Source organism: Rhea pennata, chromosome 8, assembly GCF_028389875.1.
Source record: "Rhea pennata isolate bPtePen1 chromosome 8, bPtePen1.pri, whole genome shotgun sequence".
NCBI classification, from domain to species: Eukaryota; Metazoa; Chordata; class Aves; order Rheiformes; family Rheidae; genus Rhea; species Rhea pennata.
Window position 1 is genome coordinate 6,898,904 of NC_084670.1, and position 15,703 is coordinate 6,914,606.

The following is a 15,703-nucleotide window of genomic DNA, read 5'->3' on the forward strand; positions in this document are numbered from 1 at the left end:
AGCACAAAACACATCTTATCTCTACGACAGTTATGCCCAGATCCTCTGAAATTACTCAAATCTGTAGTTCTCATAAAATACTTCAGCAAAAATTCCTACTGGACTGCTTTCTTGTTGTAAAGACAGGAAACTTGCACATCTAGTGAGAAGTAGAGGCAGTATGGTACAAGTCTATCTGGGACAAAGCCCTGGTACGACCAGCTTCTTAAAAGCGGAGACCTCTAGTCTACGTCAGACTGCTAGCTATCACCTTAGGGCCTGTAGACAGTTAGATGAATTCTGAAAATGATAACAGGATGTTAAGCTGTATTGCTGCAGTCAGTCCTATCACTTGATTGTATTTACACTACAAATTTAGCATGAAAATCAAGAGCTGCACAGTTAGAATGATTCCACTAAAAGAAATACAGATTAGCAGAGTATAGAGTGAACAGCTTCTGATTCTTAAATACACCACAGAAACCATATTTGAAGCATTAAACTACTTGTGTTTGCATGATACAGGAGTAAAACAGCAACATATTCTAGACTACGTTGGCAACCTCATGTCACCTGGAGCTGCCAAAATACTAGCAGAAAATAAGGCTGTCAAAATAGTTAGGAACAGTTTTTTAAACACAGATATTTTACTAAAAACAGAGTCCAAACTTTCACTATTGAGCTTAATACTTACTTGACATGTTACATTCCCTTGTGCTAAACCTTCTACAAATAGCTGTGATTTGAAAGCCTTAACAAATGATAACAAAGATTCTGCAGAAAGTCCCTTCATTAATCTCCTGTATTTGTCTATCACAGACCACTTGCCATGCTCCAAAATTACACGATGTAGATCCCTACAAAACAACAACAAAAAATGTAATACATTTTAATTCAGAAATGCACTTCACAGCTGTGGCAAGCAGTACAGTAGATTACAACATTCTGAAAGGTCAGTGTCATTGCACAAATATCTGACACCAAAGAACCAAACATTTAGAAAGAAAAACAGCTCATGCTGCCAAGAAACTGGACTAAGTAAAAGTGATCTGACAAGAGATAGCCACTACGCAATATGTTGTATTTCTAGAGATGACATTTAGCATGAGGTTGTCTTTTTGCTGGAGTTAGTCTTGCAATATATAATGGAATTTTTAGTAAACTGCCTAACTTAATAATGATATATATAATTATTTGATGCAAAGGTCCCCTCTTTCCTGACGGACCTATGCACAGTTTGCACTAGCTACATAGTGGCCTATAACCTTAAATACTGGAGCAGAACAGAACAACACACAGGAAATTCTTGTCATTGATGCTTTACACTGCTGTATATTTCATGATGAAAAACTGTAGAATCAGAAGCTTTTTAATCTGCAGGTATACAGATGCTTTTTAATTTCAGTTAGCCAACTCAAGGCAAAATTCTAATGAAGACAACATCACTTGTGTTGTCAACATTGTCAACAGCTGTTACTAATATGAAGGCTATGAAATACCTTAAGCTTTGATCTAATGTCTCCATTTCAGAATGCCATTTTCCTTCATAGCAAGGACAAGGCCAGAGAGAAGCAACCTCTAGCTACTCCTACAGGTCAGAAGGCTATAACCCTGTATTATTTTGATTAACATCTTCTCTTGTAAGAAATTCATCACAAAGTACTATCAGAATATTTAGGTCACAACATCCAAAGAATATCAAGTAAGATGTTATATGATATTCACACAGTACAAAATACTGTCTTTTCTTGACAGCTCTATTAATGCAGTTTTTGAAGAAGATTCTAGGAATCTTTTGCTCTTTTGGGCTACAGAAAAGCTCTGACTTCAGTAAAGATCAGGCAGATTTCTGGACCAGCAGAAATTTTGGTGGTTGACACTAATTTTACACAATGTCAGTTTTGTCAACTACCAACGTATCTCTACATCTGCAGCATCAGGCACGGCATATCTCCTCTCTTTAACTATATTTTTAAAAAAGAAAAACAAATGAACAAAAGCTGTGTAAATGATAATCAAAGTATAAATAAAGTTTCTTCCACAGAGGATGAGGGGGCCTGATATGGAAAGAGAATGTAATGCTTATGATCTGAGCTCACTAGCAATTAGAAGGAACCAAATGGCAGCTGGGCTGGGATGCTGGGAGAAGAATGACCCCAGCTGACACTTCTTCAGAAGATCTGAGAGTCCTCTAATGAGGAGTATTAACCTTACAGTGAGTACACACAGAGATTACTGACAGAAAAAATGCAAGCAACTATAAGAAAAATATATATGAAAACTATATATGACAACCATTTTTATATATGAATTCTTGCCAACTTTTGAAACTTCAATATTGGGAACTTAGTATAAAAAAACGGACAATTTGAAAATTATGCTCACATAATTGTGCTGGCATTCACTATATTCAGCAAACCATACAAAGCACTGTATGGTAATTTATGATAAAAAGACAAGCAACTCCTCACGCTGCTACAGTATGCTACTATGACAACATAAGAAAAAAAAAAAAAAAAGAAAGAAAGATTGCTTTCTTTTCTACCACTACACTAAAACTAAGCCTTTCCCACAGAGACTCACTTGGCTAGCACCTCTGGTTTGATGAGCATATTGAAATAAGTCTTTTTTAGTTCCTCTTTAATCATCTGAAAAACAGCTGGAGTAAAACTGAAGTCAGACACATGATCAATGATGAGCTGAAACAGTAGCTGTAAAGGAAATATTATTTCTTAGTCATTTGCACCACTAGGAGTAAAAGCATTTGGTCCTTTTCAAATCAATGAAACATGAGTCAAAAAAGAGCTTCCAAAAACACATCACTTAAACCTGTTACAGTTTCTCTTGGTATCTAATTAATTATATATAAAATACAGCAAGATCTTGAATAAAGAAATCAATTGCTTAAAAAAAATAATGATCAATTACCAAGACATATCAGTTACTGCACATCAATCAGAAAAATATTTTGCTAAAACCATACGAATCTTTTTAGCAAGAAAACTTAAAATTAGATAACTATCTTTTAATACAAAATATTAGTAATTTAAAATTATAATAATCAGTAAATAACAATGAAAATTATCTACTTGAAAATAAAGTCCACAAAGAGAGAAACAGTCTAAGCATATTGATGGGATAAACCTAGACAGTGAAATCTTCTATCTTCCTGCAGAGCATGCAAATACCTTGCTTTCCTCTAGACTCAAAAAAAGACATCATAGAAGAGATGAAAATTCAATCTATTCCTTTCTTCTCTGCCTCATAGTCAAAATGTATGCAGGTCTCCAGAGAAGACAGAAATGTGTACCACATCAATGTATACCACATTGATGAACATATAGGTATCATGATATTTTTGTTGTTGTTCTAGATTACTTGTTTTCTTTGGCTTCAAATTAAATCCTACTCCAAGAGTTCCTGAAATTCTCTTCCTTATAACCGAACAATCGAATGTAAAACCTCTCTCATTATTTGGCATTTCTCTCAAAAGCCATTCCTGTGAAAAGACTGAAAAGCTTCTGAAAACTTGCTACAATCATTTGAGAACCGAGATTAAAACTCCATCTTGGCACTGAGACTAACAGCTTTAGTAACACAAGTTCTTCACAGGTCCAGAAGTTCACAAGGCTCTTAGACTTTAGCTGAGTTCCTTTAGAAGTAGCATCATTTTAGTAGTCAGAACTAAGTTCCCACACCAACAAAAACTTACCTGTATTGCACATGTATCTTTATTTTACATATCTAACAGGAAACAGTTCATCAGTGGCATACTGGTAACTGCTCCTTTCACATAACCAGCTGGAGGAGATCACGCGGTGTCAAAGACACTTTTTGTAGATGGGGGAGGTCAGTCAGTCAAAAAAGATGCACCTGTGGCAGTTACTGTCTATCCCATAGTATGAAACAGAAAAGCTATCAGGAAAGCACCTTTTAACAACAGCTGTATTAAGCAGAAACAAGCAGGAACAAACACTGACTTGTTCCAGCTTGGTTTTTGCGCCTCATTATTCCTCCCAGCTTTCTCCTCCTTGCACCTTCAAACAATATGCCCTGCGCACATACTGCCCTTGTCATCTGTCTTGACCCTGGTTCCTAGACCACTTCCATTAGAGGAAGCCATAGGAATCTTACATGTAATAAGCAGAAGTTAAAATCAGATTTATACTGAGAAGACCTGCACTATAAATTTCACATCAGATGTTATGTATTTTAAACAGTTTCATCTGATTTTTTTCTTACTGTATGCAAAAAACATTGAGTCAAAGACCAATTCCTTTATATTTAGCCTTCTTCACTGCATGCTTTTTTGTTGCAAATGATGTCATAAAATCTCCATCTTAAAGGTAAGTCTTCCTTCACCTCATTAACCTTACACATTTTGAGGAACTCAGTAGGAAATGTCCATAAACTCAGTAGGAAATGTACATAGTTATTATACACAAAACCATTACCCCTCTACAGTCTTTTAAAAAATGTAAAACCATGAATTAATGAGTTGCAACTAATACTTACCTAAGAATTTCAAGCTTCTAACTTAAAAAATAATGTTCAACATCTGATTTGTCGAACTCTGTTAAGGAGGATGTCTACTTGGTACTTACAGGCAGTTTATGATTGAATCCTTTCACTCTAATGATCAAACCATGCTCTCCAGCCACTAGTTTGTACTTCAGTTTAGCAATATCAGCTCCATATGCTGGTTCTGAGAGATTCAGAGAGAGGATGCTAACAAAAATGTCTAGAAGCACCACACTTCATGAATGAAAAAGGAAGTGAGAGCGGGAATCAACACAGAAAAGACACAAATATTCAAAACAATAGTTTTAAGAGTAAGATGCTGTTCAGGCTAAAAGCTTGAAACTAGTTATGAATTAGGTTTTTCATTCAAAGGACACACAAGAATGTCTTCTAGGATTTCTGGCATTAAAAGTTTTATATATCTGATGAAAAGAAAAAAAGCTTATCAGAGCTACAAAATACAATAATCTGCACCATTCTCTAGAGTACACAAGGGTAACACCTAACTTGAATAAAGAATTAATTTTTAAGGACTAGATTAATTCTAGGTAAAATTTGTTTGTTAATACTAATAATGCTAAAAAATGTGTCAAAGGTAGCTTCCTAGAAGACATTTGGAAGATTCATATCCTTATCTGAAATAGAAGTGGCTGTGATAGAGACACAATAGGTATAAAAATGTTCTACCATTTAAGGAATCTTTCTTGATAGTTAAAAACTGCAAAGTGCCCCAGAACATTAGGATCAAGCATATCTATTAAAAATTCAAAACCTACACTGCTAAAGCCTGATGAAAAATAGGTATGCAAAGTTATTTCCAGAAATATGGTTTGGCCCTTTTATGCAGCTCCTTAGTGATATTAAAATGAAACTACTAGATATTTTGTTACAACAGATAGTCTTGATCAAGGGTGACTAGACATGCTACATATGGGGGAGATATAATGTATTTACAGAGTCACAAGCAGAAGACTATGCAATATACACAGTCTATTCCTGCTGTATATCAGGTTCTTCCACAGCTATATACAGGAAGTTTTGCAGCTTGTTGAGTGTGCTGCTCACAGTTGATGGCCCATTCCAGTGGAGTCTTTGATGAGCTTCTGTCTGGCAAATTATTGTGATTGCTATAATGTTTATAAACGACATTTACATAGAGATAGCTGCACTAAACTAACACTTAGTATGCATTTCCTTTCTCTGTCTTGGTCTGCAAGGCAGACTATAGAGAAATATTCTTACCTCTTTGCAGACTGTTGTACCTGTGAAGAAATCAGGTGGAAATGTACATAAGCTGTGGAGAAAGAAAAAAAAAAGAAAGAAAGAAAGAAAGAAAGAAAGAAAAAAAGAACTGCAGAAACAATGTCAGCTTCATTTCAAGTATGCAAATATTTTTCCTCTAGACTGTTCTGTTTTGGCCAACTTGTGTTCTTTGAACTACACTTAAATCTAAAGAGAACTTGGAATTGTAGTCACTTTGCATTTAGGAACTGAAAAAGCCACCTTTCTGGTGAAAACAGATTTAATGCGCATTCAGCTTATAAATTACTAAAGACAGGCATAATGTCTCAATTTGTTGCCATTACCTTTATAGATGTCAGTATTACTCCTTTACATCAAAGGCAGTAAAAAGGACTCTAAAACAACAAAAACTCCTGTTGCAGTATATAAATTCTACATCAAAAAGCTTCCAAATAAGAACTAAAGTATTATATTCTACAAAAAATCTTTATACTAATAATAGTAATACAGTTTAATTTTAAACTGTGTCCCAATGATTACAGATAATATTTTCTGAATATAGAGAGAAAAGATGAAGGTTTGAGGGGAAGGAAGGATTGGGGTTTTTTTTTTTTTTTTTTTTTTTTTTTGGTTTGGCATCTCCATCATTCTCTAGTTTTATTTTGTTTTTGTTTGTTTAGGTTTTTTTAAAAAATACAGGACTTGCAAGTCCAAAACTGGTTCTTTCCTCCCTGATGCTGTGGCTCCTTATCTTACTTAGACTTTTGCAGGAAAGTGAAATTTCTTGGAAAAGAGGATATAAAGTGAAAAGGGCTTTTAGTTCGCAGAGCAGCTTCATGTTGGAAAGTCAGAGGTCAAAAAAACCATAAGAACGCCAATGATTGGTCAGACGCTGTCTTCTACTGACTCCTCTTTTTAAGAAAGATACTGAGATGCATTCCCATAAAAAAAGGTTCCAGAGTCTGAATCTCTCCAAGCTCTTACATAGTGAACAAAACATTAAAAACTAAACAAAAAAAAAAAAAACAAAACAAAACAAAGTGGCTTACGAGGCTAGCATAGTTAAGATGTTCAAGTTTATATAATCCAGGTAAAACAAGTGAGACGTAAAGATATAAGCGTATCCAGGTACCTCTGGTATAGCAGACCGCATGACAAAGTAGCCAGTTAGAACTGGGTTGACTGGAGGCAGATGAAGTTAGGAGAGAAAAACAGCAAGAAAAAAAGCATTTTGAGCTTCAACAGAAATAATGGAGTTGTAATGGACCAAGAAACATCAGGTATCCATGAAAAAGATGACCTTTTTTCCTCAAGATAGAAATAATAAAGCCAAAGAACACAAATGGTGATAAAGCAATCTCAACTTTACAAAAATCTACCTATGTGATAATAAAGGAACAAAAAATATGACCTTTTCTTTATTACTATTAAATAAACCAATCCCATTACACCGAAGTCTTCTTTTTGAATGTAAGTTATTGCCTGACCTGTCTTATTCTACTGCAAAATAAAAAGTGATGGGTAACCACTTAAGCTCTTTTCTTCTTCCTAAATCCAACATGGAGATTTGTGTCATCATAAGAAAGAAGAAGTGCATGCCTTACCTAACTTCAACATAGGATCTTCTGTAGGTACCATCAGAAATCTGCAATGTCTTCCTCAAAGTTGGGTCAAAGACCTCATACACTAGCAATCCGTAAAGGCTGCTGCTGAAATAAGTGTGGATATTTGGGCTAGGGGCCCAAAAGGTAAACGTAATGAAGGACAGGATACAACTGACTATGAGACTAAAAAAACAGTAACACTGTAGTTCAGCAGTAACATCTCTTTCCAGAGAGATGGTTTAGAAAAAAGCCTGTTTGGTATGAAGACCTATCTACTTGCAGGAAAAAAAAAAAAAATGTTATATAATGAAAATGAATAGGAATTTAAGAACAGTAACAACAGGTGCTGCCTGGATTTTAGAAGACAATCAAATAAAAAATTCCCAATTCTAATAAAATTGCCAATACTGAATATGTGATAAGGGAAACCTGGAAAATTTTTGTTTTGCACATTTGTTAATATACTAGTTACCTTTAGGTTTCTTGAATTTCTTGTCTTTCTTGTACCACATGCATCCCTGTGGCATATTCAGAATTTTGACTGGATAATCCACCTTGGGGAAATCAGGTGCCTTTAGGGAGAAATCAGTGGCTAATACAGAAACACAACACACAGGTGTTTTTATGTCAGATCCACTGTCCCAAGTATGCTACTTTCAAAAATAAAATTCTCTCCTCTCTTTTATGTCCTTATGTTACGTTAAGTTGCACATAGCTCCTTGGACACAAAGGTAATTAATTTGGTCGCTTAGCAGTACTTTGTCTCATAAGCCAATCCTAAAGTGATGGACTACTATGATATATTCAAGACAGTGCTTTAAGTCTTCCTGTTCCTTACGAAAAACAAACAGGTTGTGCTTTCTAAAACACTGTAGCTAGTCAACAGCCACAACAAATAAACCAGCTTCAGTCCTCTCTAGCTGCTTACAGATTATCCTGAATACGTTATGACTGTTGTATTTCATTTTGCTTTAAAAATACAGTAAAGAAACGACCAAACAAAATTTGATCCAAAATTATCATTTCTAAAAATCTTTACAGAAATTCAACACAAATAAACATCTTTCTATAGCTAGACAGATACTGAAAATGTGCATCCATATAGAGGTATATATAGACCATTTTTCAGATATCACCTATTCTCAAGTAGTGTAATTTGGAGAAGAAAACTCAGTCAGACACTGATGCCTTACCTATATATTTATTTTCTTCTGGAAGGTGCAAGTCCCAATTTAACTCAAAGTCACAAGCCCACACATCAGCCCAGTATTGGTCAATGTCTGTGAATCAAATGCAGCTTAGTTTTAAAATTTGTTTTGAAACAATCTTTGAAGTAAGTTAGCTTAAACTTAAATCAAAATCACACACATTATCCTTCTTAGTCACCATAAAATTCTACCCAGGCACTGCTTATGTTTTCATCTAGGAATAAGTAAAGACTTATTTCCTTAAATTGAAAATTCTGTTCTCCTATGTAGAAGACTCAGGCCCATGAGGTAGGCTAGACTACTAAAAACATATATAGAGAGGAAAATTGCCATTGAAATGCCGCAAAAATACCAAAATCCCCAGCAACCCTCATGCAGTTAGGTTAGCAATTGAAACTCATTAAGCCATCATAAAAGCTGACTAGTCAAATTTCATTATCCAGATCAAGGTGAACTGGATATTATGCTTCTAGTTTTCATTTGCATTTGAAAATAAACTCTAAATTCTTCGGAGGCTTATCTCACCTTCTACACTGTACTGCGTCTCAAACCATCTCTCCTTTAGAGGGCACCTTCCCTCATTGTCAGCAGACAACAGACAAAGATTAGCTCTCTGAGGGCAGAGCAGGTCAAGGACATCAGAAATGACCTATACAGGTGATGAAGAAACTTAATTCAAATTCAAATACATGCAAAAATAAACTAATACTTAGTCAAGAGTCTTGAATTTTACATACACTCAACATACCGAATTTTTCTACCTCAGATGCTTATATTCTACTCACTTCAGGTTTGTATTCAAATAGAAGTTGATCTCCTGTCAGAAAGTCCTGCTTATGGAAGAGATGCATGTTTTCACAAATATTTTCAATATAATCAATTGGATCAGTCTGGAAAATGAATGATTTTTTTTCACGCCATTGACAACTAAAACATCTATTTTACATTTCTGTGCTCAGTAGAGTTTTTTGTTTACCTAGTTTTCTACTACATTAAGCAGCCATCCTTGCAAAAAGATGCTACAGAAAATCTTTTAATATAAGATCCTTTTCTGTCCATGTATTTGGGAACCTCTCCAAAAATGTTTCTACCTGATGTTTCCATAAGAAACAAGGGGAATGACTTGATTACAGATACATCCATACCAAAAAAGACACAGTGTGCTACAATTTCCATTTCTCAATTTAATAATCTGTACTGCAGTAACACTTAAAGTCATCAATTAAGATCAATTTAAGTAAGAAACCACACAGAAAAGAGATTAAGATTCACAATCAATTTATAGAAGGCTTTGAAGAATTAAAGACCTAGGTCTACTTGTGGGCAGAAACATGCACTGACACCAGAATGGGTAAGAGGACCAGATTAGCGCACTAAAGAAGATATGAAGACGGTATTTTTCCACAGATCATTAGGTAGAGAACCCCCTACCCAAGGGCATATGAAATAGACTGGCTACAACAGCTCTTTAAGATTTCAGTTGGATACCTCTGCTAAGGCAGAGGTAATCATGACATTCAAATTGTATAACACTGAAAAAACTACCTGAGAAACATCCCTGTTACAAATTTAAAATCTCAGTAAGCAGTAAATCTAGCAAAGCTTGATTTCCTATGGATACCTCTATCCTGTTTGGGATTCATTTCTCCACATTGAGAGCATCACTACAGTCTTGGGTCTCCCTAGTTTCAAAAGGTTCACGAAACTTTCAAAAAAGTCTATTTTTTTCAATTTTTCCAAACCACAATCAAGTGTAGATGAATTGGCCAAATGCAAGAGTTACTGGAGGCATCAACATAAAAGATAAAAAAATCAGACAGATACACGTGCATGCACAGAAAATATGATTGTGTAAGACATATTTACTCACTGGACTGGATACCCAGTTAAAGCGCTCACAGCTAAACTTATTTAACAGAAGGGTACAGTCAAGACAATTAGGCATTACATGACCATTACAATCCCACCTATGAACATTAGGAACTGTGACGGGACACTTAGAGACCTTCAGTGAGCACTAATTATCTGCAAGTTCTCCAAAGCAAAAAAGTTCCAACTACTTCCTATACAAGAAAATATTGACATACATTCAAAATAACCAAGCGATCTGCAAGTACTCTGTTGAAGGTTTCTGACCACTAGAATCTTAAAATCAAAATTAGAAATGAAATTAGGAAAAGATAAGATCTCTCTTGGAAAAGCATCATTCAGGTTGTATTTTGAGAAGTCTTTTAACACAATAGTTTTAAAAATCAAAGGTTAACATTTTTCTATTTAAAATGTATATTTATTTCTGCTTAAGAAGTATTATTTCTTCCAATATCTCTCTAAATTCAAAATTCTAATTCTGTTAACTGTAACTGAGCACACAGTAAAAGTCCCACTTATAGGGAAAGAAAAGGTGAATAACATTGGTTTCTTATAGATAACTGTTGAAAAAGAGTCAAGTACCTGATCCTGGAAAGAAAATTCATTTTCATCTATCTTCTGAATCTCTTCCCAAATTCTGTGAGTGAAAAATATGTATGCATCACCCTGCAACATTTCTTAAGAGATGAATAACAGAACATTTCTTAGCACAATACTAAAGACTTGAGTCAAAAAGTAACATATTTCTACCTTTCTCATGCTGTCATGAGGGGATAAAAACAGTTCACTAGAACCATACATTACTTCTTTCATTTTGAAAGCACAAAATAGTAAAGACTTTTTGGACAAATCTCATAAGTCCTACAAATTACTAGCTTCCTCCCTTTTTTCAGATAAGGAACATTTTTCTTCAAATAAGAAAATTATTAAATGGCAGAGATAATGGCAGCGATCAAACTTGCAATTCCAGTTCCCTGTTACACACCACTGCCTGTCTGGAAATACCTGAATTCGCTCTCAGACTATGGAGGAATCTTTAAAAATTCCTTTAGAAATTATATTTTTGATTATTACTTTGGATTTCCAAATAAGGGATCTTTTACAGAAGTGCTATCAAAATACAGAAGAACAGCATCTTTTAGATGCAGCTATGCCAGCTGAAGATTACTGTTCTCAGACTGTCTCAAGTCACTGGATGTTCTCCTTTCATTCTTTCATTTTGTATCAAGCTACTTGCCCCGAACTCTCCTTTTCACATTTAATCAAAATGAGTTAAATTAGCAAAAGCCCTTTATTTAAAGTGTGAAGGCTAACCAGTTCCCCTTCAGCTGATAAAGCTGAGAAGACATTAACATTGTAAATTCAGCCAGGATGGAAGATGAACTCCAACAGAGGAGCAGAAGGTAAAAAAAGTAGTAACTTCTTGGCATAGTGACAGCTGAAAGAGGATGTGAGGACAGATCCTAAGGGTGTTCCTTTATATTTAGGTCATACGCATAGAAGTAGACTAGGATAGGCACACCTAGCATTACAATCTCCATTTTTTTTCCCCTACTACTCTTAGGATAAAGGATTAGATACAAGAATTACCTTCTATCTGGACCTACTTTCTGAAGCATTTTCAGATACTGGAATACAACATGCACAACCTGGAGGTACAAAGACAAACAGGTAAGCTTATTTTGAAACCTGGACATGGCAAAATGACAAGATATCCAAACTGCAATGAAATTTACCTCATAGAAATGCTCATAACCTTCACCAGTCAAAGTAATAGAAATGCTGAAGATAGAGTAACTGGAGTTCTGTTCAAAACCCGCCTCAGCATTTCCTCCAGATAATGCAACAGCCCAAAGTCTATTGAAGGGATAAATCCAGTATTAATTACTCCAGTTAAAAACTTTCCTGAAATCAGATCTCATTGTTGAAATTTATCATGGTTTAGTGAAAGCTGCTTTGAAATTTAATCTAAATTGATTAATTCAAAGAGATGGTTCTCTCTGCAATGTCAAATGCTCCAAAATTAAAAAAATTGCAAGGCAGGTATTCTTCCAAAATATATTTAGCATATCAAAATATTAAATACGTATTTTTCATTTAGAACAAGAGCAACATATGAACTACACCCTAGGAGACTGGGAAAGCCTTCATGTTTTAATCCTTGTTTTCAGAATAAAGACATATACAGTACCTTATCAGAGTGTTTTGCATCATTTAAATCATATTATAAGAACAAAATTTAAAAGGAATAACAGACATTAAAATCTGGAAAATTGTATTATTTTCCTCAGTGTACACTTTAAAAAGAAACAAATACATACTTTTTCCTAAGAAAAGAAAGAATGCTGCCTTTGCCTTCATGTCCTACCAGCCAGGAGATATAGTGTAGTGGTTTTACCCTAAAAAATAAAAACATAACATTTTTAATGGCAAGTGAAAAAATTCTTGACTGGGTTAAGAATTTGAAAAATCAAATAATAGATAACTGGACATTTTTTTCATAAGAAGATTCTACAGATTTAACTACAATTCTCCTCTCCACATACCAATGAAATTGCAGTAATATAAAGATGACAGATTCTCTATTTCAAAAGACAAAAGAAATTCTGATAGTAAACAATGACTATTGAAAAAATAGCAAGATTTCCAAAAGTTAACTATGACATTTAGTGAGCCCATAGAATCCCAATACGTTGTTTTATTGCTCACTACAGAATCATCATGTCCAGTAGTTTACATAAGATCAAACAAGGGATTAGGGCCCAAAAAGCAGGATTTAAGAACACTTATGATTCTAAGTCAAAAAGCAGAAGGTAAAAGGTTTGCAAACAATCAGCTAATCCCTGAAGCACATGAACTTTCTAAGCATCTTCTTTTTTGACTGTTGGTGCCTGCAGTTCTGTTCACACACTGCTAAACAGTCAGAACAACTCAGTACTCAGAGACCCACCAGAACTGAGAAATCAGAGAGAGCTTAAGTCCCACAAGTGACTTGATAGGTATGAGCATGCCTAATACATGCACCAGCAGCTTTTGGTGGAGTAGGACAGGGACTGACAAATATAGAGGAAGAGTAAGAGGTAAGAGGAGAATGTTTCAGTCTCTGCTCTCTAGTATATTTCTAATTAATTACCATATAAACTGCATAACTCTCCATGGAGCATGAACTAGAACCACAATCCTCTTGCTCTGGGATGACTCTAAGCCAACAAAGTCATCCCATACCTACCTCACTGTAGGTTTTTTTCTCCAGGTGCAGTGACTCCACTTCCACAGGAAACACAGACAATACCCCCTTCTCAGCTTACACGGTCATTAGGGTACTCTCCAAGGATATGGAAGCTCTGAGCTTTAATCACCTCAGCTTGGAGAGGAAACAGGTGCCCCAATTGCCAGGGTAAACACTCTAAACAATGGGTATTATGTGAAAGATAGGCAAGCATCCTCTTCCTGTTACATTTTGAAAAGAACAAGCATCTCATTTCTCTTCAAAAGCATACTTCTAGTGCCAGGGGCATTATTCATTCATTAATGGTTTCCAGGCTCTAGATTCTCACCTGCTCTCTGAAGTTAGGTACCTAAGATCCAGAGGGCTAAGATTTCAAACACACATTTCTGTCTGGGTCTAGGTAAAAGTTTTTTGGATCTCCTTCCTCCTCGAGGAGTCTGACTCTTCTCTGACACTGCACAGAGAATCTAGACCCCAACTCTGGTTTTGAATACTACTGGAAGTGGATTAGTTGTCTATAGTGCAGGTGTCAAACTCTGCATTTGTAATCACCAAGTCCTTTATCAATCTAGTTCTTACGGTTTCTTAATGCTGATTTAAATGGAAATGTCTTCATTATACTTCAGAAAAGCATAAAAAGAAACTAGCAATCTTATTAAAGGTGACCCACACACAACATAATCATTGGTTCAAAAAATCCCACAGAGTTTATCTTTTCTCCAAAGATAGCAAAGTGCAGAAAGATAACTGAATATATATAATTAAAAAGTGTAAGCCCCAAACAGTATTCAAAAAAACATACACATCTAAAGCAACCCCACGTCCCTTCAGAGATCCTACAACACACAAGCATCAGGCCTGTACAATGAAGAGCAATAGAAGTGAGATATTATGTCTATGAGATGTTGTATCTATTACGTCAACACTGAGGTATTATTTCTAATAACATATATCATTTTGTACACTATTCTAAAAGAATCAAAAGCATACCATTTGGGGTTTTTTCCTGAAATTATTCTTTTTTGTTATTAGCATGAGGTGAAGTCTTGATCATTTGTTAGATTTCCCTACACATACTGTTTCATAAACAGCATGAAATCAAAATATAATGTAAATTAATGATTACATAATTAATGTAATGATAATCTAAACATCAATTTACCTGTAATTTCTCTCTTGTGGGGGCAGTGCCCAAGTGATATGCAACAGATGGATGTTTCTGACTGGAATAACTGCAAAAGAAGTTTATTCATTAAAAATAGAAATATGTTATTATTTCCAATCAATTTAAGTCCAAGAACCATCTGTGAGCAAGATATTTTGTTTGATGTAGGAAAGAAACATATGCATGTGCACTTGCATATGTGGGAATATAAAAAATATATATACATCAATTCATTAAGGTGCCATTCAGCACTTTAAAACATTGTCAGTAGGGTACTATCACAGTGGTGTAAATGCCTAACTGCATCCTGTGCCTTCAACTCCTCCCAGTCCCTGCACTTTTAAATTTTCATATGTTATTCTGAGAAACAGGAGTGAAGTGTGCATACAAACATATCAAGAAGAATTTTCAGGTGACTTTTTTTCCCCTTTGAGTGGCTGACCAGATGCATTTGCACATCACTGATCTCTAAACAGTGTCTCCAACATATAAAGGTTACCTAAAGGAAATGCGATGATCTTTGATTTAGAAGAGCAGTATTTGGCACAAACAGTTTTGCACAAGTTCTGTACAGTATGGATAACCAATATATAAACAAGCAGAAGGAACTCCCATGGCTGTCTGCACAAGCTCCTCAATCAAGAAGAGAAGCATCTGTTATCACCCTCTTTGGAGCTGGATAAGATTGGCAAGGCAGATATATAATTAATCTTGCCATTAACACCAGAAAGATAAGACTTAAATGTAAAGGCAGTTCAGTTATGCTTCAATAGGAAACATAGGGAGCCTGGTACAGGATACAATAAGTGCATCCTGCCTTATGTCCTTATATTCTGAAAGAAGTACTCACATTTCTGTTAGAATGAACCTTTAAAGAACGCAGAAA

The 15,703-nt window shown here is 35.1% G+C and overlaps 1 protein-coding gene across 1 annotated transcript in view; it reads right to left on the reverse strand.

Annotated features, from left to right (window-relative positions):
* Nucleotides 1–15,703, reverse strand: part of LOC134143490 (nardilysin-like) — a 33,666-nt gene that overhangs the window by 5,822 nt on the left and 12,141 nt on the right. Inside the window, exons 10-22 of the mRNA XM_062581594.1 lie at nt 14,815–14,884; nt 12,745–12,822; nt 12,160–12,280; nt 12,014–12,072; nt 11,006–11,060; nt 9,340–9,444; nt 9,080–9,203; nt 8,540–8,626; nt 7,819–7,938; nt 5,743–5,794; nt 4,584–4,734; nt 2,563–2,690; nt 674–836 (exon numbers count right to left, since the gene is read on the reverse strand). Of these exons, the coding sequence (XP_062437578.1) occupies nt 674–836; nt 2,563–2,690; nt 4,584–4,734; nt 5,743–5,794; nt 7,819–7,938; nt 8,540–8,626; nt 9,080–9,203; nt 9,340–9,444; nt 11,006–11,060; nt 12,014–12,072; nt 12,160–12,280; nt 12,745–12,822; nt 14,815–14,884 (1,313 nt within the window). The remainder of the gene's footprint in view (nt 1–673; nt 837–2,562; nt 2,691–4,583; nt 4,735–5,742; nt 5,795–7,818; nt 7,939–8,539; nt 8,627–9,079; nt 9,204–9,339; nt 9,445–11,005; nt 11,061–12,013; nt 12,073–12,159; nt 12,281–12,744; nt 12,823–14,814; nt 14,885–15,703) is intronic.